The 21583-nt window shown below is 36.8% G+C and overlaps 1 protein-coding gene across 5 annotated transcripts in view; it reads right to left on the bottom strand.

Annotated features, from left to right (window-relative positions):
• Positions 1 to 496: 496 nt before the first annotated feature.
• The window catches only part of ZDHHC13 (zinc finger DHHC-type palmitoyltransferase 13), a 54210-nt gene continuing 33123 nt past the window's right edge, over positions 497 to 21583 (bottom strand). For 3 of the 5 annotated variants that reach the window (XM_032240958.1, XM_032240961.1, XM_032240962.1), the window contains 9 exons: positions 21258 to 21391; positions 18108 to 18208; positions 13132 to 13256; positions 12221 to 12283; positions 11445 to 11538; positions 10215 to 10298; positions 6000 to 6157; positions 3789 to 3886; positions 497 to 1091 (listed from right to left, as the gene is read on the bottom strand). In XM_032240958.1, the coding sequence (XP_032096849.1) occupies positions 953 to 1091; positions 3789 to 3886; positions 6000 to 6157; positions 10215 to 10298; positions 11445 to 11538; positions 12221 to 12283; positions 13132 to 13256; positions 18108 to 18208; positions 21258 to 21391 (996 nt within the window). In that variant the 3' untranslated portion in view covers positions 497 to 952. The remainder of the gene's footprint in view (positions 1092 to 3788; positions 3887 to 5999; positions 6158 to 10214; positions 10299 to 11444; positions 11539 to 12220; positions 12284 to 13131; positions 13257 to 18107; positions 18209 to 21257; positions 21392 to 21583) is intronic. The other 2 variants (XM_032240959.1, XM_032240960.1) reach the window with 2 other exon arrangements.

Below are 21583 nucleotides of genomic sequence, written 5' to 3'. Positions count from 1 at the left end.
GAAAGAACGGATCCTTGAAATGAAAGGCCAACATGATTAGAGTACAATGTGATCCAGTGATACTGGTAAACAAAACAGGATTATATGCTTCAAGGCCTTGTAGGTCACAATGACAATTTTACCTTTTACCCCAAGAGCAACAGGAACCCAAGGGAGGTTTTTCAGCAGGAAGGTGCAATGCCCAGAGGTATATAAATACTAACTAAGAGTTAAAGTTGAATTAACATTTCCTTCAAACAAGGGAAATTAGTAATTACAGTCATATCAGTCTAATATTTTGAGGGTATTAAGTAAAGCGGCAATTAATGTTCAAGACTTTCTATATGTTCTATTTTCTAAGATGGAAAAAACCAAATTAAATCTTGCTTGCTGGTATTAATCGTAATCTCAACTCATTCCTGGAATTCTGAACTAATTTCTTTGTGTCCTATGTACACCTTAATTTAAGACTCTAGCAGTATTAAGTGTCAGAAATCAAGTGTCAATTACAAAAAAAAAAAAAAAAAAATTTTTTTATTAAGTGTGAAAGCAAAACAGGTACATCTATTTAAATATTTTTTACATAATTATAGATACAACAAAGACAAATAACTTAGCAAAAATTACAAGTTTAAAGAATAGTACTATTTTGAAATAGCCAGCATAGTATCTGAAAATACTCCATTTCAATCATAATTAGTGAATATTATTTCCAAAAAAAGTAATTTGCATTTTCTTCTGAAAAATATGGTTTTTTTTAGATGTCTGCCAAGATTGATCAGAAAAGTCCATCTTTCTATATCTAAAAAAGTATAGTGCCTTATTGAGAACTTTTTTTTACCCAATGGCTTTAAAAAACACCAGTGTTTTCCTTTGGGCTTAGGTGAACTCTAAATCTTTACTTCATTTTCAAACTACAGGGCATCAACATATACAAAAACAAATCAGATTGAGAGTTTTGGTTTGCTTTTCTTCATACTGAGCGAAGAACCTTCTCCCTGGCTGGGTGAAAGACCATGGTGTACTGCGATGTCCAATCTACCACACAGGGCTTCACCAAGCCAAAGCAGCTGCACTGAAAGAAATCTGCCAGGTTCTGTGTGAATCCAAGGCTGCCAAGAAAAAAAAAGAGAACATGTCTTACTATAGTTCCTGTGTAGTTTGACCAACATTCATTCAAACCATAAACACTCACAGAGAATCTATAAGATACAATGTCCTTTGAAGATCTTGCACAAATCCAGGGGTAAATCAAGACAGTTCCTGGACTTCTGGGACCTTAAAACTGAAGCCTATTTCTGGACCTGAATCTGTATTTTGAGATTTCCTGGCTTCTGCTCAGCACCTTAATTGGGTTTTTCATCATCACTTCATTTTGGATTCCCCACTTAATGGACTGGCCACTGACATTAATAAGTTTCCTTCTTTCTATTCCTACTTCCCTAATTCAGACTTTGATTACCTCAAAGGCCATATGGGCCAAAACAACCGTAATCAACAAGATGGGATTTTCCCTAAACCATATAAGTAACTCTCGAAATGACTTCAGTGTCTCAATTCCTTTTAATTCATCTTACATAGTGGAGACTGTTGTCCTCCAAAAACCCTGACATAGTCATAGCCCCTCGCCTCCCAATCAAAACTCTTTAAAGATATGCCTCTGCCTAGAGGCTCAAATAAATATTCCTCGTCTTTGTATTCAAGGCCCTATACAATGTATCCCTCAAGTTCTAGCTCCCCTGTGCATCTTTATAAATCTCCAGCTCCAGGTAATCTGGCTCTGTTTTTCCCATGATCATAGCTGTGTGGGCCTGGAACGTACACTGCTCTACACTTAGCTCAGGAACCCCTTTATCCCTTTACGTTCTACCTGTTCTCAAGGCCCAGGCCAATGCCCATATTTCCACTGGAGCTTTCCAGACTTTAACAGTCTTAGGCATCATTTCTTCTCTATTAAATTTCGGAGGTACTACTATCTATTCGTTATGAGAAATGCTCATTTTTACACATATGCCCTATCTTTTAAGTGCCTTACCCAATCCCTTACACACATCAAAACACACCTATGCATGAGGATGACCGCATTGCTGTTTAAAAGACTGTGTTCTGCATGAGGATGATGGAGTTGCTGCCTATTAAGGACCAGCACTACTCAGAAGACAGCTTCCTGGGAAGAGGACTGACTTTGTGGAACTGATGGGGTGGGAGTGGGGACACATGCTAGAATTTATAGGACCTGGCTCAAAAACTAGTTAGAGTAGTGTCCCCTTACCGTTAGTTTCAGTTACCTGTGGTCAACGGCAGCCCAAAAATATTAAAATGAAAAATTCCAGAAAAAAACAATTAATAAGCTTTAAATTATATGCCGTTCTGAGGAACATGATGAAATCTGCCATCCAGCTCTGTCTGCCTGGGACATGACTCATTCTTTTGTCTGGTGTTTCCACCCTGTCTACACTACCTGCCTGCTGGGTTATCAGACTGAAATAACATGGTATATATAGAGTTCAGTACTAACTGCAGTTTCACGCATCCATTGAGGGTCTTAGAACATATCCCTCATGGAGAAAGGGTGACTACTGTAGTGAGTAAAAGTAACTTAGGAGAGGAAAACAAGCAAAATCTTTGGTTTGGGTGAGATTTTGGAAGGTGGACTCAAAGCAGCTCTGAGGTTTTACCTTCAGTTCCTCTAGGTGATATTGCCATTACTCAGCCAACACGTTCTAATGCTCTCTGTGCCCCTCTATTCAGACTCTTCTCTAGGGCTTGGAATGTCCTTCCTCCCTCCTAATGCCATTGTGCCCTGCCCCAAATCTCTCAAGGCTCAGCTTCAAATTCCAACTCTATCACAGGCTTCTGTAGTTTAGTGCAGTAAATATTTATTCCTCTGGTTAAGCCACAAAGAAAGAGACTTTATTATCACTGTCAATGTGACACAGTCATCACAAGTTTACACTACTCTCCACTCCCCACTGTTTTAGCCATCTCTTCCCAATGAAGGCAATTTCTCTCCTCTCTAAATACATATTGTAGTATATCCCAGTCTCTGATCCCCTTTTCTAACAGCCTAACAGTTCCGTCTTGTACCAAGAGTGTGCTTTAAAATAGACTGTTCGTGAGATATGCAGCAAGTGTTCAAATCCCCAGAGGGCTCTGGGTCACCTCTGCAGCACTCCCAGTTTCCAAGACCCTGCCATAAGTGGCAGGGAGATAAGCTTCAAAGCCCGATCATCCATAAGATGAAGGTCTTCCTATACATACTCTCATTTTCAACGGAAAATGTGTTTTATACAACCAAATACTCGAGGGGGAACAAATCCAAACCTGAAAAATTGGCTTCTCCCTGGGACAAGTGGTCACATTCAAAGTAGGGCTAGAAGAATTAATGGTGATAGAAAGCCAGGGTGAAAATCCTGGCAAAGCACACAAGCAAACACTTTCTACAGAGTACCTTGTGGCTGGCTCTCTCAGCCATACACCTAATTATCTCACATTAACTCCATGCCAGCAACAAACAACCTTGTGACCATGTGACATGACTGGACAGATTCCCCATCTTGGCAAAACTTCAAAGTGACTTACTATTTGTGCTGTGTCCAGTAAACTAAATCTCAAATTCTTACCACCTTGGGGCTCATGACCTTACCACTCACTCCATTACTAAGGCTTCTCTAAGAAAGGAGGAGGTCAACTGTACTAGATAACAGGTTAGAGAACAGTAGCATGGCTATGGGCAGTGGCACCAGCTTAGGAAACCAGTGACTAGGGATCTTCTACAGGACTCAATGTCCAGAACAGCTCTCACTTACTTGTATGGTGTCTTCCTAAGGGACAACGCCTGTTTCATATGCCTGCTCTGCTTCAGCAGGCTGATTCTCTCATGGGAGGTCAGGCCCAGAAAGGCAATCTGAAAAAGAAGGGTGGAAGGTACATGAAAAATACCATCTTATAGCTCCATCACTCTTAGCAGTACATCACAGGACATTGGCAAAGATTTAGCAGTCCCTCACAGACAATATCCCACAGCTTTCTAACCAAGGATCATGGTGATGCAGAGATTCAGCAGCCTTAAACTATACTCCCCTATATAAATCTAGTAACTGGCATTTTGTGTGTGTGTTTTTTAATTGTCTAATTTTTTTACTAACCTTCAAGAAAGTACTGTATATTGACTTAGAGCTGTGAAACTGCTTTATTAATTCAAGCTATGGTGTATGGTCATTTTTAATGTTCAGCACATTCAGTGTGTAACTTTTAGATAAATAAAAAAACATAAGATGACTATCAGTGCAATTATCTCAACTTGTATGTTCCTTTTAGTATCTCTTTGAAAAGGGCCAAAGAAAAAGTTAGTCAGAAGTAAAGAACATTTAATTCTATACATTTGGGGAAGACTGAAAATTAAGGTAACTTAAAAATTCTTAAATCATTAAAAACCATAACTATTCACAGAGTTATCTCATTTAAACCTCAAGTTCCATATCTGTAAAACAGCTCATCATACCATCCTCATTATATTGTTTTAAGGATTTCAGATAATCTGTTTAAAATACCTAACCCAGAGACTTAGAGAGATGAAGTAACTGATTCAAGGCCACACAGCTTAGAGTGGCAGAGCTGGGACTGACTCCTTGGTCAGAGGGAGAATAAAGCCCATGCTCCTAACCAACAGCCTAGACTCTCAGCTTGACATGCTACAATCAAAGCCACGACTACCCAGAACACTCAGGAAATGAACGTTTTCAAAGAACTGGATTGTTTTGTTCATTAAGAAAATAGCTTTGCTCTGAATTCTTCCTTTTGAAAATTATCTGAAACTTTATTTTTTACCTTATTGACTTTTTAAAAAAAATAAAGATTATCATCTCACATACTTGTACTTGTTCTAAGATTCCAGAAAAGAGTTAGAAATTATGTCTTAAAGCATTATAAATACTATATTATAAACAATAATATTAATAATTATAGATGCTAGTATCTATTCTTGCTGCCAGAGTCTATTTTGATATCAGAGTGATAGGAGATTAAGATGAATGTTCAGAAACCTCAGTTTAGTCAATATTATTAACTCAATTTCAACCTTAAACATTTTTTTCTTTTTCTTTTTTCTATTTCTTTTTCCCTTCCTTCCTCTTTCTCTTCTTGTTATTATTATCACTATTATTATTTTGAGATCGGTTACTTCCCCATAAAAGTGGAATACACTTTGCTTCGGTTGAGTAATGCTCTAATTATCTGAGGCCTTACAGTAATTGATTCAGACTGATGACCACCCGATGCCCATTCCACGTCTGCAGGACACAGCAATAATGAGAATTAGGTTAGGCTCATAGGGGATGAAGGCAGGAGGGAAGGGACTAAAGCTTTGGAGAAAGCTGAAGGTGACAACTGCCCTAGAGCTTGAACTTTCAATTGGCCATGGCCTTCTCTGAAAATGTAATTACTATGTCCAGTGGTTAGTGATGCATTTTTCATTTATTTCCACTCTCATCCACTTAAGCACTGCAGAGTAATAAGGGTAACAAACAGGGTTGGAAAAACTGAAGGAAAACAATCATCTCACGTTTGCATGATACTTTAGTTTACACTATGGTTACATACAACATATAATTTAACTGTACAATGGAAAAAGCCCTTGAATGGGACTGTCAGAAGACCTAAGTTTACAGTTCTGATTTTGCCACATATTGGGTGACCTTGAGCATTTCAATTTACCTTTCTGTACTTCTATTTATAAAATAAAGAGGTCAGATTAGGTAACTCCAAGGTCCAACTCTAATAATTTATTATGCTAACCTTTAAACCATCTTGTGATTTAATGTAGTAGACAGGCATTATTATCCTCATTTTACAGACAAAAAACCTGAAATTCAAGTGTGGTTAAATGACATGGCTAGATTCACACAGTAAGTGACAGAGGTAAAAACAGAATGCACATCTTCTGATTTTAAATTCAAGTCTATCTCACTACAAGTTTTGGAAATTTTACTCAAAGCCATTGTAAGAAGAGAAATAAATACCTGAAAGAGTTGATTTAATAATAAAAATGTTGACCATGAGAAATGGAAAGTTGCTAGCATCAAGATATATAAAACCCAAGGGGAACAGGCCACAATCTGATTGAGGTAAGTCCATAATCCATCTTCTTTGAATGTTGTGGCACAATGATTAGACCAATCTGTGAATTCACACACACACACAAAAAAAAAATCCCATTATTTAAAAAGGCAATAAACTAGTTATCAGTCTTCAAGAAGATAAAATCACTGAAGTTCTATTTAGGGAGAAGAGAAAGCAAGGCACAGATCATGATTCAACTTTAGGAATTAATCTTCCACATGACAGCTCAAAAACCAAAGATGACAAAATGGTAGCTCAATGTTAACTGAGGTTATGATAACACTGTGTAAGTAGTCGACAGTGAAGGAATAAAGAAAAAAAAAAGGTCCATAAAATCTTTACTAAAATCAGCATGCAGCATAAGATGTACCAGCCTGAAGCTAATTATTTGTTTAGAACATTCCCTACCATATTTGTGTTTATAGCAACTATGAGTCTATTACAGGACTGAATATAAACTCTTATTAAGGGTTCAGATGAACAGGCCATTGCGACGGGCACAAGACATCCAATAAGCACCTAGATGCCATCAGAATACAATCTGATAGCATACAGGGAGCTGGGCATGGGTATACTTCTGTGCTGACACTGTAACTAAACCTGCAAAGGAAGAAAGGCCAGATGAAGGGACTCACAAGACAGATACTCCCGGGAAAAGAATATAGAGCAAGATTCAGATCGTCACAGCTCAGTTTCTCCTCAGGTGTGTCAATTAAAAGAAAGGACTTTACTATGGCCTTTCATATTAACCTCCTAACCCATGTAGCTAGGAGCAGCAGTAAGGAAAAATACACACAGGACACAGCAGAAACAAAGGAACAGATCTTTAAGGTTATATAAATCCAATGACTTTTATAGGCACCCTGGCCATGCATAAAGGGTGAATTATTTTTAAATGAGAATTCTGTAGATTTGCACCTTGAGGTTTCATAAATGCCTCTGACAATTTGATAAGCAGTTTTAGACATTTTCTTAATACTGCTCTGAAGAACTCCAGGGACAGGAAGAAAATGAGTCCATGACTTTCCTGTCAACTGTCCATTCGAACCCTAGAAATCTACTTTTTTTTTCTTTTGAAGTCTCTGATTTCCAATCATCTTTCGTGAAGATATGCCAGAAGCATTCTAAGAGCAATCATCATAGAGTAGCAATCAAGGTACAAGTTAAAGAAAATTACACTCTCTCTAGAGCTTCTCATTAGGACAGCAAAGAAAGATGCATCCCATGCACCTGATATCAAAAAAAGAATATAATTTCCAACAGTAGGTGGAGAAAACAGCTGTTGACTGGGAAAGAATGTCTATTTTCTTTCAGCTTACAGATTTCTACTGCTCCCTTCTGGGAATTCTTTTGATAGCACAGCATGATCTCACACTGAAGTCTTCAGAATACTGATTTTCAGATTTAATATCAAAGAAACAATAGCAAGTTGTCATTTACATTATCTTATGCAATGTAACACTTTAATTTGTGCTAATACATTCTTATGAGGTGGCCAATGGCTAATGGTAGGGAACTCATGTCATTCCAAGTCAGTCGTTTTCATCTTTAGATAGCTCTGACAGTTACATAGTTCTTCCTGATAGTAATCTACAATCTTTCTTTCTGTAACTTATAGGATGCTAACACTTTCGGAGTCACTTACTATCCACCTTGTAACAGAGCTTACAGGAAATAGATGGAGGCTGTACAGAAGTAGCAGCTATTGGGTCACATGAGAAGGAGAGTATAGAGCAGGGCTCTAGTAATACAGTACTCATGGTAAACAAGGGAGGTGGGAATGACAGTGAAGCCTCATTAGAGAAATGGAGCACAAGTTCATGTTTTTTGTCTGTGAAATAATAATAAATGACAATGCCCTCATTCAGTGAAAATAAATATTGCTGGAATATAAATGGAATAAAGGTAACAAAATACAGTCAGCTAGCTTATACATTTGTAAGTGAATATAAGGTGGGAATGTCCTTATGAAACAAAATGCAATATGAAAATTGGTTCAGAGCCAGAGAAAAAAGACAAAGAGGAGGGAAGAATCACATGTGTAATAAAAAACTAACTTGGAAAGACTGAATGTGATGGAAAATCACTTCTGTACTTATCAATACAGTCTTATGCTGGTCATAGATGCCAAAAAAAGGTGACTATTTTTAGTGAAGAGAAAGAAGAGAGGAGAGGCAAGAGTGGTGTAAGCTCTGGCTCGTCTCCCATAGGATCTATTCCAAGAGACAAGTTGGTCCATGTGCCAACTTACAAAGGTTTTCCAGGAATATGCTTTACTGTCAGGCCTTGAAAGGCAGCTTTCTCAACAGAAACAAGCACTGTCAAAAAATCTTTTATTTTTTACACCATAAGACATAATCTAAGAGCTTTTAAAAATCTAATGCTGGCCAGGTGCAGTATTTCATGTTTGTAATCCCAGCACTTTGGGAAGCTGAGGCAGGAGAATCACTTGAGGCCTGGAGCTGGAGACCAGCCTGGGCAACATGATGAAGACGCCATCTCTACTAAAAATTTAAAAATTAACTGGGTATGGTGACACGCACCTATAGTCCCAGGTATTTGGGAGGACAAGGCAGGAGGATTACTTGAGCCCAAAAGGTTAAGGCTGCAGTGAGCCATGATCGTGCCACTGCATTCCAGTCTGGGCGACAAGGTGAGACTCTGTCCCAAAAACTGCATAAATAAATAAACAAAAAACAAATAAATAAAATTAAATTAACTAAAATAAAAACAGAATGCTCAGTGTCACTGGTGGCTTTTGACAAGAACTGAGCTCATAGATTACAACCTTCTGACTATTAGACCCATTTAAAATGGCGACAGTTACATTTAGCTACAAAAGCATTGGCTAGTGATCAAAGACACCCAAGGCATCAGGTAGGAAAGGGTCTGACAAGGTAACTGACACCCTCCATGCCTATGGCAGGGCAAAAAATAACTCATTATACATAGACACTAGTTAATAATCTCTAAAAATGAAACCCCAAACAAAACAAAATTTGTAATACTTGATATTTCCAGGGAGGGAAACTGGGAGGCTGGGGGGCAAGTGTACAAAAAATTGTCTTTTGAAAACTAACAAAAATTTTAAACTAAAGAGAGAGAGACAGAAGAGAGAAAGAGAGGAAAAAAGTATACATGTACTGGGGCTTAGGATGCTATGGGGAAAGAAACGTTCTTAATGTCTTTCAGAATTACTCCAGATTTCAGCTCAAGCAACAAACTAGTACTCTACTGGTAAAGTTAAGATTTGACCAAGAACATAACAGGAGGGTGGACGGAAACAGATTAGAAGTGAAGCCTCTGTGTTTAGAGCCCAATTCTCCCAAAGCCTTCAAAATAAATAAACAACAAAAGTTAAAGTCCAAATAAATAAACTACAAGCACTATAGGTTTTTCCAGTAAGGAAAGCTATTTCTAAGGTCTGAAAAACATAATCATGAAATTCTTAAGAGATAACCAAAATCTTTCTTGTTCAATTTAAATCCTGTCCTTCTTAGTCAACCACCTCAAAACAGCTGGCTGTCACTCCCTATGTGAGACCCTAGATACTCTTTTAAACTGCTACTTAAAGCTTTTTTCCTTTGTCAGGGCCACAGAATAAGCGATCTAATGTTTTCTTCCAAGTTACTATTTCCAACCTTTTAACTGTTAGTATTCCCATCAGTTCTCAGTTTCAACTTGATACTTACCAAATGGCATGTGCTTTCAGAGGTCTGTCCCTTAATTACTGGACAACTATCCACTATCCCCCAACCTCTCTACCACTGACCTTATTTTTTCTGTTTTATTTACTTATCATCTCCAGCTTTGTACTTGAGCAGCTGACTTTCCCTCTCCACTGGAGAACAAATCTGCACTTGCCTTAAATTAATTTCTATTTTTGACCACTTCTCAAATTTATCATGGTTTTTTTCTAAAGTACTGAGAACTAACCTTATTTTGCATTTCTTGCAGCTTTCCAATGCTGAGGGAGTCTTAGAGGCATTCACTTTGTTGTTATTAGGGGTATGGTTTATAGTCATCCAGCCAGAATGCGATATACAAGGATTTATAAGGAAAAGTAGAAATGGGTGTGGGTGTATGTGCTTGTTATAAGAAAAATTTACACTTACAGATGAAAGATCCATATATAATCCAGCCACATACTATGGAAAGGAAAAACAAGAAGAATATATAATAGTGATGGTTGCCAAAACCTAAAGAAAGAAGAAAAAATTATACTTAATATTTTCATTTCTTCTGATTTTCAACATAAGACCTCCTTAACCACTTTCCTGTCAAAAGTCCTCACCAAAGTAAAACAGAAATAAGGCTGTTGCTTTGCTTTTAAGTACCATTAAATCAAACCACACATTTCTGATATGTCACAGTCAATTGTCCATATTAACTGAACTAGTATTTATTCATTGCTTACTTAAAAGAAGATACTTTTTTTGGAATAGAATACGTAAAGTTAACTAAGCAAACATGCCTCTAGGCTGGTCTATCCTGTGATGGAAGGAAGGGAAGTAGGCAGAATTCTGGACAAATCATACCCTCTCTTTCTTCCTTCCATGTAACATGTTTATAAAAGTACAACTTTTAGAATAAAGTTAACTAAGCAAACACTGCTCTAGGCTGTCCTATCCTGTGATGGAAGGAAAGAGGTAGGCAGGATTCTGGACAAATCATACCCTGTATCTTTCCTCCTTCCATTTAATGTGTTTGTAAAAGCACAACCTCTAAATATCAAGGATTGACTTAACCAGGAGAACACAGAAAACGAATCTGAGGAGCAGCAATAAATTTACATGTTGCTACATTTACATGCAAAGAGTAGGAACCCACAGTCTGAGATACTTCTACAGAAGGGAAGAAAGCAGGAAAAGCCTGGCAATTAAGTCTTCTCTTGCACATGCTGCCTTCTCAGTGCTGGAGATAGGAGTGTTTCAATGCTAAGGACACAAATGCTCCTCAGCTTTCATCATGGTCTGACCTTCTCCTGAAGCAGCAAAACCCGGCAGAAGGTAATACTCATTGGAATCCGGAGACCTAGGTTTACATATTACTAGCTGTGTCACTGTAGGTTAAGTGTTTTAACTTCTCTGATCTAGCATTTTTACAAGTGATATGGAGATAATATCTTTTCTGTCTACTTCACAGGTCTGTGAAGGATAATGCATGTGAAAACACTATATTACTTATATTACTTATATTGTAATAATGACATATGGGCTCATTGCTATTGGAATATTGGAATACTGAAAATGGAGCCCTTGGATGCCCTTCCACTTTTTCTATGAGTCATAACTAAACATATGCTTAACTTCATACTGGTAATTGAAAAATTAAAGTCTTCTCACCTATGCACCGTCCAGTCCACAGGCAGTGTTGATCATATCGAGCCACACAGGAGTTGCACACATGGCAATGGAGTGACCTTAATGGCTTCCTTATCTAAGTGAGCAATTAAGAGAGGCCTAAGCAAAAACAAGCATCTCAAAGTGGTAACAAATCACAAGCAAAATTTTAACTTTAGGTCACAAAGGCATTGGCAGAAATCCTAAATAGACCATCAATTCACACAGAGGCTGTGGAATGCCTTATTAATATTTACTTCCATATGTCTACTTTGATTAGGACATCACTAAGGGGGATCTGAATTCCAGAGCCTGTTCACACTGGCTAAGCAGAAATGAGGCAGTACCACAGAGCAAAATAAGCACAGAACTAAGGGAAGGAAACCCAAGTTCCATTTTTAGCACCACCAATAATTTGGGAGAATTTACTTCCTCCCTTGATTCCTCAACTGCAAAATGAGAGGTTTCACTAAGTGGTTTCTAAGGTCATTATGAGCCTCTGACTTGAAGTTAGTTCTAATATATGCTTCATGACAGAGAAAAGCAAATAAAACACATGCTGGATAAGTCACAGAGAGATGTAACCAGAGACAACTTCAATAGATTACAAACATCATTCTTCCATATGACAGAAAGCTGTTCAGACAGTAATGTAAAATTATAAATGAGTAAAACAACAATGTATAAATATACCATGAAGATCTGACAAATGCTTATATGAGCAATGTTATCAAGAATTTGCTTTTGCTATGGAAAAAAATTATATAGAAAAGACTCACAAGACATGATGTACAAAATGTTCTGAAATCCAGACAGCCAGTTTCTGCAAGGGTGATGATATTCTGAAAGACATGAAATTTGACCTTATTATCACATTTTGTTGGAAAATGTATTATGCGCGGTTATGTACCATTCTTACAGCTCTCACTCCAAACTAAGCAGTCAGAAAAGCAATTGGAATACTTGCCACCAAATCATTCTGTGCTTGAAATGATGTGACTCTTCAAGGTTGCATTATCAACCAACAGCCAATAAATTAGGTTGCATGAAAATTACACCACCCCACTACTCCCATTTATCACCACATCTCTGTGAATGGCAATCATCTCCCACTTATGATCTGCTAGAGAAAAATAAATATGCACTTATGCACACCCATTAAAAAAGAAAAACCCACCAGTATACATCAAAACTGAAAGTTATAAGCACCAAGGGCTGGGTCTTTCAGGAACACTAGCTTTAGCTAACAAAGACAACACTCTCCAACTTCTAAACATTCATGAGCAATGGAAAACATGCCATGTCATCTGACGACGTCACATTTGAAGAAGAGAAGGGGCATCTCCTCAGCCAATAAGCAGAAGGGCTCTCCCTGGTCACTGACTAGTTTATTAAGTGGGAAAAAGTAAGCTAAATGACCATTATCAAAATTATAAGGAAGCAGGAGATCATATTCCTAACAGGAATCGCATCTGAAAAAGTCTTGGCGGGGTATTACTTTAACAGAAAATAAAAATACACGTTAAAACTTTCATATACATAAATGAAAAAAGTATAACGGTAGAAATCTCATTTTTGCTATACCATCCCACGTCATGCAGCCATAACAAAAACTAACACATCTGTATCTGCGACTTTCTAAAGTTTACAAACCCTCCTATTAAAAACATCAGTAATAAATAAATCTCACCACTTTTTTTTCTTCTTCAGACGCCTTAGTGAAGCCTGGATCAGTTGCCCAGGTCTTATAGAAAAAGTAGAGAAAGGCTACAATGCTGAAAATGAAACTGAAATAGAAAGGGGGTCCTGCCAAATGTTAAAGCCAAGTTAAGGAATATAACAAACTCCCTTTAAAAAGAATATAATTATGATGTAAGCAAATTTCATAACCGGCACCTGAGAACCTCACCTTCCCTATGTACACATGACCCCACCCCTAAACCTGTTCCCATTCTATGTTCTAATCCTACTGGAATTTGTTCCTACTTGGCTAATAATTAATGCTTCCTTATTAGTTGAAGCTCGTACTAAATATTGATAGTAATAGTTGCAACATACGAGGAACATCCTGAAAAGTGACACTCAAGACCAAATAAATTTCTCTCTCATGGTGTAATTGTGGCTCTCCTGTGAGTATCTAGAAAAATATTCTTTTATCATTTTAACAAAATCATTCAAAGAAACAAACCTCTTGATTCAGATATTCCAAATAAAAATATTTCCCTATATATTAGATACATGTTTGCAGAAATTTCCCACTGTAAATTTAGTAACCAATCCTTTTATTAGGCTGAGTTAATTTAGAGACAAACTGTTCTCCTTGCGAAATGATTATGTATCACATACTATTAGGGAAAGTCACATATTACAGATAAATTAAGATAAAAGTGTTTTCACAGATAAATGTTACCTGCTTTGAAATGTTTTTAAGGTGATACAAATTCTCTGTATAAGAAGTAAAATTTTGCTCCAGGGAATGACAAATGAACATGCAGCAGTGAATCAATAAAACCAGAAATAAACCAACTGTCCTTACCCAATCGAAATAATTACTGACAAAGTAACTGTCTCCACCTTTCAAGATTCTGCCATGCTCTCCTGTGCCAAACTTCAGTGTGGAAAAGTGACCACAAAATACTCTAAACCCTTTTTATTCAAAGTGTGGTCAAAGGACCTGCAGACACAACTTCACCTGGGAGCTTGTTAGAAAAGCAGAACTTCAGGCCCCACCCTAGACCTACAGAAGCAGACTCTGGGTTTTAACAAGATCCCCAGGGACTTTCAACATGCACATTAAAATATAAGAAGCCCTGCTCTAATCCACAAAGACAGCACAACCACATCTGGTTAAGGCAGGCAGGAATACATCTTGTTGGCTTAATTTATCACAGTTCATCTGCAGGTGGGCCTAGCTTTAAGAAAGAGTTGGGTCCAGGGAAGTTGTGTAAAATTCAATTTTAATAACATTTACTTAGAATTAATTAAAAAGGACACTATTAAAGGTACATAGGGCAAGACCTTTGTTAAAGAATCACATCATATTTTTTTATGAAATCCTGATCAACACATATGACTCAAAAATACATATGTTCAGTTCTCAAAAACACGTTCAGTTTAATAACGCAATGATCCTGCATGCTGAGCTGACTGAAATTTTCGGCTCCTGTTTTGATTAAGTTACAAAACAAATGGCAGGGGAATCACTGGATCCCCATTCTTCAAGTAAAGTGAATTGCACTCTATCACCTGACATAAAAGCTGAACACATTCCTTGCTTCAGTGCCCTTGGCTGTGTGGTTTGCTGACCTAAAATGTCCCCCACTTCCTCTCATTTTCTTCTGAAACTACACTTTTAGGATGTCCAAGTCCTAAATGCCATCAAAACCTAACTTATTCCTTCCTTGGAATCTTTTCTGATTCCTTAGAAAGAATGATTCTCTCCCTTCCCTGAATTTAGGAATGCTTTCTCTGTGGTACTTACACATTGGACTACAGTTTATAGATACATCAGCCTTCCCAGTAAGCTGGTAACTTTTGCGGTTAAGTCTCTCAATTCGGAGCTAAAATTTGCCTTTCTATAATTCCAACCAACTGGTTTTCATTCATTTTATCCTTTAGATCTGCATTATAGCTGTCTTTTAGATCTAACCTACATAAGCTTATCCCCACATTTGTTTAATACATTTTTACTGAGTGCCCATTCTACATACTACATTGGCTTCCAAATGACAGTGAAATTGGAAGACAGTGATCATACCTCCAAGATAAATGGCAACACTGTCCTTGTATATAAGTTTCCTGGTCATGTTCTTCTGTTCATGCTCCCATTTGTCATTCTCTCCTTTAAAAGGCTATAATTCAAACCAGAGCAAACACCAGTGCAAAGGACAGAGAAGCTGCTTTGTCTTTTGCTTGGACACTCAAATCCTTGTAATACTATGTGAGAATATACTCACTTCCCTGAAAGCTGCATCACTAGCCACATTAAACATTTAGTCAAGGCTCCTGGTTCCTTTGTACTTGACCAGAGCTATGTCATAGCTCACCATAATATGCACTTGTACAGCTGATTTTCTGAAACTCAGTATGGGACTAAATGGGTATTTATCCCTCTTAAACTTAACTCAGTTAGTTACAGCCAATATCAGAAGCGTAATATTCAGTGATTCACCATTTCTCTCCTGAGTTTGAATTTTATCCTCAAACTCATCAATAAGGTCCTATTTTCTTATACTCAATCCCCCCTCATAATAGCCAAAGACATTACTTGCTAAACTTACAAAACGTACCAAAAGAAAGTGATCATCTGAGAAGCCAACCTAGAATTGCCTTTAAAATTAGTTTCAACGTGTAGCCTTCTGCACAGATTTTATTCATAAGAATAATTAATAATGAAATATTAGGTATATTTATAGAATGCCAATTTTGCAATGGGGACTGTGGTGAGCACTTTATAGTAATCCTTGCAGCCACACCATGAGCTTGTTTCTGTTATCTCCAATTTACAGAAAAACTAAGACTTGGTGAAATTATGTACCTTGCCCCAATGGTATATAGTCTGAAAAAGAGCTAACACTCAAAATCATTTTGTCTTATTCCGTAGTGCCCTACAATGTTTTCCCCTAATAGACCAATATCTGTGGTAGCAGATGCCGTTATTCAATGCAGACAGCAGCCTGAGGCAAAGCTAGCCTAAACACAGGGAGCACCTCAGTTCATTCACAAGGCAGTTCCAACAACATTTAAAATTTAGCTTGAAGAACATTGTTCTGATGGTGAAGTATGCCACCTACTGACTTTTTTGCTCTCACAAACAGCAAGTTCATATGGTTGCCTAGAACAAATGGCTTTAGGTTGTACAAGCAAATAAAATATTCCATCTTGTTGATTTCAACATCTTAAGATTCTGTCTAGCTATGGAAATCAGTTCTTCTGATGTAACAGCATCTTCACAAATATTGAACAGTTTCTAGTTAAACTCAGCTGAATATTAACTTCTATAAACAAGGTTTTCAAACCACAGTGGAGTTACACTTTTGTTAATTTTGATTCCATAAATTTGAAATAATTCAATATAAAAGCTTTTGTGCAAAAATTGACATGTTTCTCAAATTTAAAAAATTTATCAAAAAACACATTTTCAAAACTGTTTTTTTCCACTGCCATACGGATTGGTAAACAAAAATATCAGCTATCTCTCCTTAGTATCATGTCAATTACCCTAGAATTTATGAGCTGTGGGTCTTCTGCAAGTGATTTCGTTGTATCTTGTGCTGTTATTTGATGCACTCATGATTGCTTATAAAATAATGTATTTTTCTATCATGCAATAATATCATTCAAGCCTTCATTAAGTGGTGGTAATAAGGCTACTGCTTAAAAAATTGCCACCAAATCAGTAATTATGAGACAAAGAAGAGATAATAAAATCTTCCGGAAAAAGCCAAATGGCACCCATAGTATGTTGTGCCATTCATTTAAAGATATCTGAAAAATATTAGAGAGAATGCTCAGAAATAAAAAGGAACATTAAAGCAAAAACATGCTATAATGGATGTAGACATATGTATTTTGAGAAATCATATGCCCGTCTCACTTCACATTTATCCCTATGGAAAAAATATTCTTGAATTCAGCTTATGCATGTCTCCCATAAACACTCTGTTCTTTCTTTTCAGAAATACTATTAGCAGAAATAGAATGTGGAATTTTAAAGGAATATACTAAAAGGTATATTTCCATCTACAACATTCCTTCTTCTCCTACTCCATAAGCAAAGCAAGGCTATCAGGGCTTCCCAGGGTCCTTGGAAGGGGAAAAGGGAGTCCGGCAAGAGGTGGGAAGATTGAAAATGCCTTCCACCTACCTGGAGTCATAAATGGTTAGAGCACAAGTAACTTCTCTCCCTATTTCTAGGTGACAGGACCTGGCCAACACTAAGAGAACAACATACCCCTACACTGGACTTGGGTGTAGGCCCTGATCCCCAGATAATAAACCTATTCCTTGGATGAGTTTGGTTTGTTTCTTTGTTTTTAACTTCAGGCTGCTAATCATTAGTGGGTCATGAAAAAATTAAATGGGCCATTATTAAATTTTTTAAAAAAGGAAATGAAATGAAGTAACACCATAGGGCAAAGCATACATTAGGAGTACAGTCTTTGTTTTCCATACATGTTGAGTGGCAAAGTAACTTTATTTTCACTGTAGATTGAAAATGATTGCCTTAGATTATACCACTAACACTTACCATTACTGAGGAGGCCACATTTTCCTCAATATCCCTTTCATGCAGTTTGTGTTGGTACTCAGAAAATTTATCAATCAACTGTAACTGCTAACCAAGTTAAAAGAACCATCTGACCTTGAAGGAATCTCAAGACAATCCAACAAATTATGGTACAAGTAAAACAATAATACATTCTACTGTCCCCCTCCTATGAGTAATACATACTAGATACCTACTGTTTCCATAATGTACTCTGAGATTACTTCTAGAATCAAGTAGATTTTCAACATTAAACATCTTCATCCAGCACCATTAAATAAAAGCAAATGTAAGTTGCATTCCCTGGACCCTTTCCAATACCTAAATTCCTAGCAATGACATTATTCTTTTTTAAAGGCAAAGTGAGATATGCATCAAAATTGATGCTTAAAGGATATCAGGAAAAAATAAGATGAACCAAGTCATAAATATCCAAAAAATGGAACTTAGCAGAAAGGCTGTTGGTAAGTATACAAGGTTCTTATACCCAACCAAGAACCTAAAAGAAAAAGGATAAACATAAGGTATTAGTGAAATAAGGAATTAGTATGGTTTGTATTAATTTTAGTTCTAAATTTCTCTAAATGGTGATAGTAATAACAGCAACAACAGTAACAGCTGTCACGTACTGAGTACTTACTATGTGTCACTTTCCATGTGGTAATAGAGTTATGCAACATCATCCTCCCATTTTACACAAGAAAGCTGAAGCACAACAATCTCAAGACGTGTATGTTCTAGTTCTTCTAACCAACTTATACAATATTTCATTCACAACTATTTAATATATATTTTCAATGAATCTTTTGTATTTCTATTGAGACATATCATATTTTTAGTTTTTTGGCATAAATTTTAAAATACACTAAAATGCAAAAATTGATAGAGATTCACCTTTACATTTAATATGCTTTCTTCCAGAGACTAGAATGGTATTTATTAAGTATACAGATGCACACAACCTTAAGCACATTCATCCTATAAGCAGCTTGAGAAGTAGACACTTCATATAAAGATACATAAAGGCTAAAAATGATACTAGTATTCAGAACACTAACAGTCTCACTTGGGTCACAGGCAATTTGAGGATCACATATAACTTACCCAAAATATTGCAGTTTCAAAGAAAAAATCTTTTATACTACAGTAGATTTTATACTATACTATAGTCATCTTTTGCATGAATATAGTTTACCTGAATATATTTTAAAATTTATACCAGGAAAAAATAATGGTTAACAGTAGCTATGAAGGGTTAAAAAAAATTAGCTACCAGGATTATAACCATAATTATGATAGCTCATATATGAGAAGAACTAAACAGTCCAAACCTTAGATGCTCAGCATGATGCCAAAATAAGCCCAATGAAGCCCTTGCAACCTCCAGGGTATGATCTGTTGGAGATCTTGCAGCAAAAAAATGCATTTGACCTAACTAGGTAATACAATGAACTACTAATTTACAAGCACCTGCTACCACTAACTGTCTACTCCTGACAGGTGCCAGGTTAACAGCCTGGATCAATAAGCAACTGCCCCTGTAATAAATAATAGAACTTTACAGTTGCTTTCCTCCATGAAATTGGGACCCTACAGAGGAATATGAGAAATAAAGGCAGTTTGAATAAAGTTGTCATAAACATTTGACGCACATTTGAATTGTGTCCATTTTTATAATGTAGGCTTCAACTACAATAAACGAATAACCAAACAAAATCTCAAATGTTCCTATCCTAGGCAGTAGATATTACCAGCCCTTACTTCCTCTCTGAAAAAGGAGTGATGCCTCTGATCCCTGGTGATTTGGCTTAAAATTTATTTAGAGCCCCAGTTAATCCAATTTGTGGAAAATGAATAAATATCTCTAAGTTACAAGTTTTCCGAATAGCAGACTATTTTAGGCATTTTGCTACTTTTCAGAAATTTATGCTTTCACATTACATTTAAATTCTAATTCATTTCCAGCCAATTGTCCTGCTCTGGGGTGATACAGTAGTAAGTTTCCTCTAACACTTCATTTGCTCTTATGACAAAAGCACTGCAGGCTTATGCCAGAGAATGCTGGCAAGCAACAGAAAGACAGAGGAATACTCATGATCATAACCTGCAAAGAGCAACCCTGTATTTCCTTTTAGATACTTTTCTATGGATCATCATCATTACATTTTTCCTTGCATTCAGTGAATGCAAATATTTAACAGCAGAGACAAGTTTCCTGCTTTTATGGGTTTTACATTGCAGGAAAGTGATCAAGTGCTAGAATAAAATAAAACAGGGATGCAGCAGTCAGTCAGGGATGGCCTCACTAAGTAGGTGACAGCTGAACGACATATCCAGCTATGAAAAAATATGATGTCAGAACACTTCAGACAAAGACCCAAGCAAGGGCCAAGGCCCCAGGTGGGAATGAGCCTGATGTGTGAGAAAGAAGGTACAGTGCACTGAGGAGAAGGGGAAGAGAGGAAGTCACTGGGGAGGGAATGAATCACGTAATATCCCATAGGCAAAGAGTCTGGATTTTGTTCTGAGTACAAGAAAAAGTTACTAGAGGGCTTTAAGCAGGGAGAAAAGAAATAACTGATCTGCTTTTTAAAAAGACTCCCTTGATTGCTAAGTGGGGATGAACTCTATGGGGATAAGAGCTGAAGTCAGGAGACTAGTGAGGAGACTTGGTCTTAGGGTGGGAGTTGTGGACCTGGAGAGAAGCAGGGCAGGGAACACTTGGTAATGAACTGGATGTGGGAGGTGAGGAGAGGATGACAGCAATCCAAGCATGACACTCATATTCGTCTGAGGAACTGGATGTCATTTTCTTGAGAAAGAAAAGAGAGAAGAAGAGATGGGGTATGATATGATTACTGAGTACTATGTGTCAGCTATAGTTCTATGCATTTACATGTGTTAACCGAGAGGCAGGCATTATCACAACAGTTAATCCTCATTTTATAGATGAAGAAATTTAGGCACACAGAAGTAAAGCAACTTGTTCAAGGTCAGACTATCATGTGGTAAAGCTTAATTTGAATTCAAGCAGTCTGACTCTTAACCATTAAAAATCATGTATAAATATTGTCCTAAAAATGAAAACATACTATATTTACTATTTTATAACCTCCCACAATTTAATTAGGTTGTTACAACTAAAAATCAGTAACAGCAAAAATGACTAGATCAAAATACATTTAGATTTAGAAAACAAAATTTTTCAAAAATGAGCAAAAATGCTTCAAGATAATTACAAAATCTTGAATAATTATGAAATGGCTATAAAATTCTCCCCATTATTCAAGAAAAATAACAATTAAAACATGACCCAAGATATTTATTTTCCATCAATTGTCTCCACCAAGTTACTAGGTTGAGCAATTTGCTTTCAGCCAAATCATATACTACCAAAGCCCTTTCCTCCCATCCATCCCCAGGACGCTGTTATATGGTAAGTAATATTTATAGCTTGAAATAATCTGTGACTCCAGCTAACCAACAACAGAAATAAGAAATAAAATTGAAAACACAATAACCAGCCTTGCAAAGATTAACATACACACCTTGGAAACAAAGATGTCAGAAAAAACAATGTTACTAGAAGACATCCTTTTAAAAGCCAAGAATCTGAATTGAAGTCCAGTATGTATCCAACAGCCCACATGGTAATCACAGAAAGCATCAGCAGCAGGAAGAGCTATTAAGAGATTCAGAATTTTAGAACTTTATGGACTTCACCTCTTAAGTATCTAATAATAATGCAATACAAGAACTACTTCATAAGCATATAATAACAATACAACAGCAGAACTAACAGTTTTCCTCCAAAATTGCTGATTGATAAACTTGAGGCTTGAGAGACTGTACATCTTAGAAACAATTTTTAAAA

This window comes from Sapajus apella, unplaced genomic scaffold, assembly GCF_009761245.1.
Source record: "Sapajus apella isolate SASKATOON/1434 unplaced genomic scaffold, GSC_monkey_1.0 scaffold47, whole genome shotgun sequence".
In the NCBI taxonomy this organism is placed as follows: Eukaryota; Metazoa; Chordata; class Mammalia; order Primates; family Cebidae; genus Sapajus; species Sapajus apella.
This window is presented reverse-complemented; position numbering and strand designations above follow the sequence as displayed.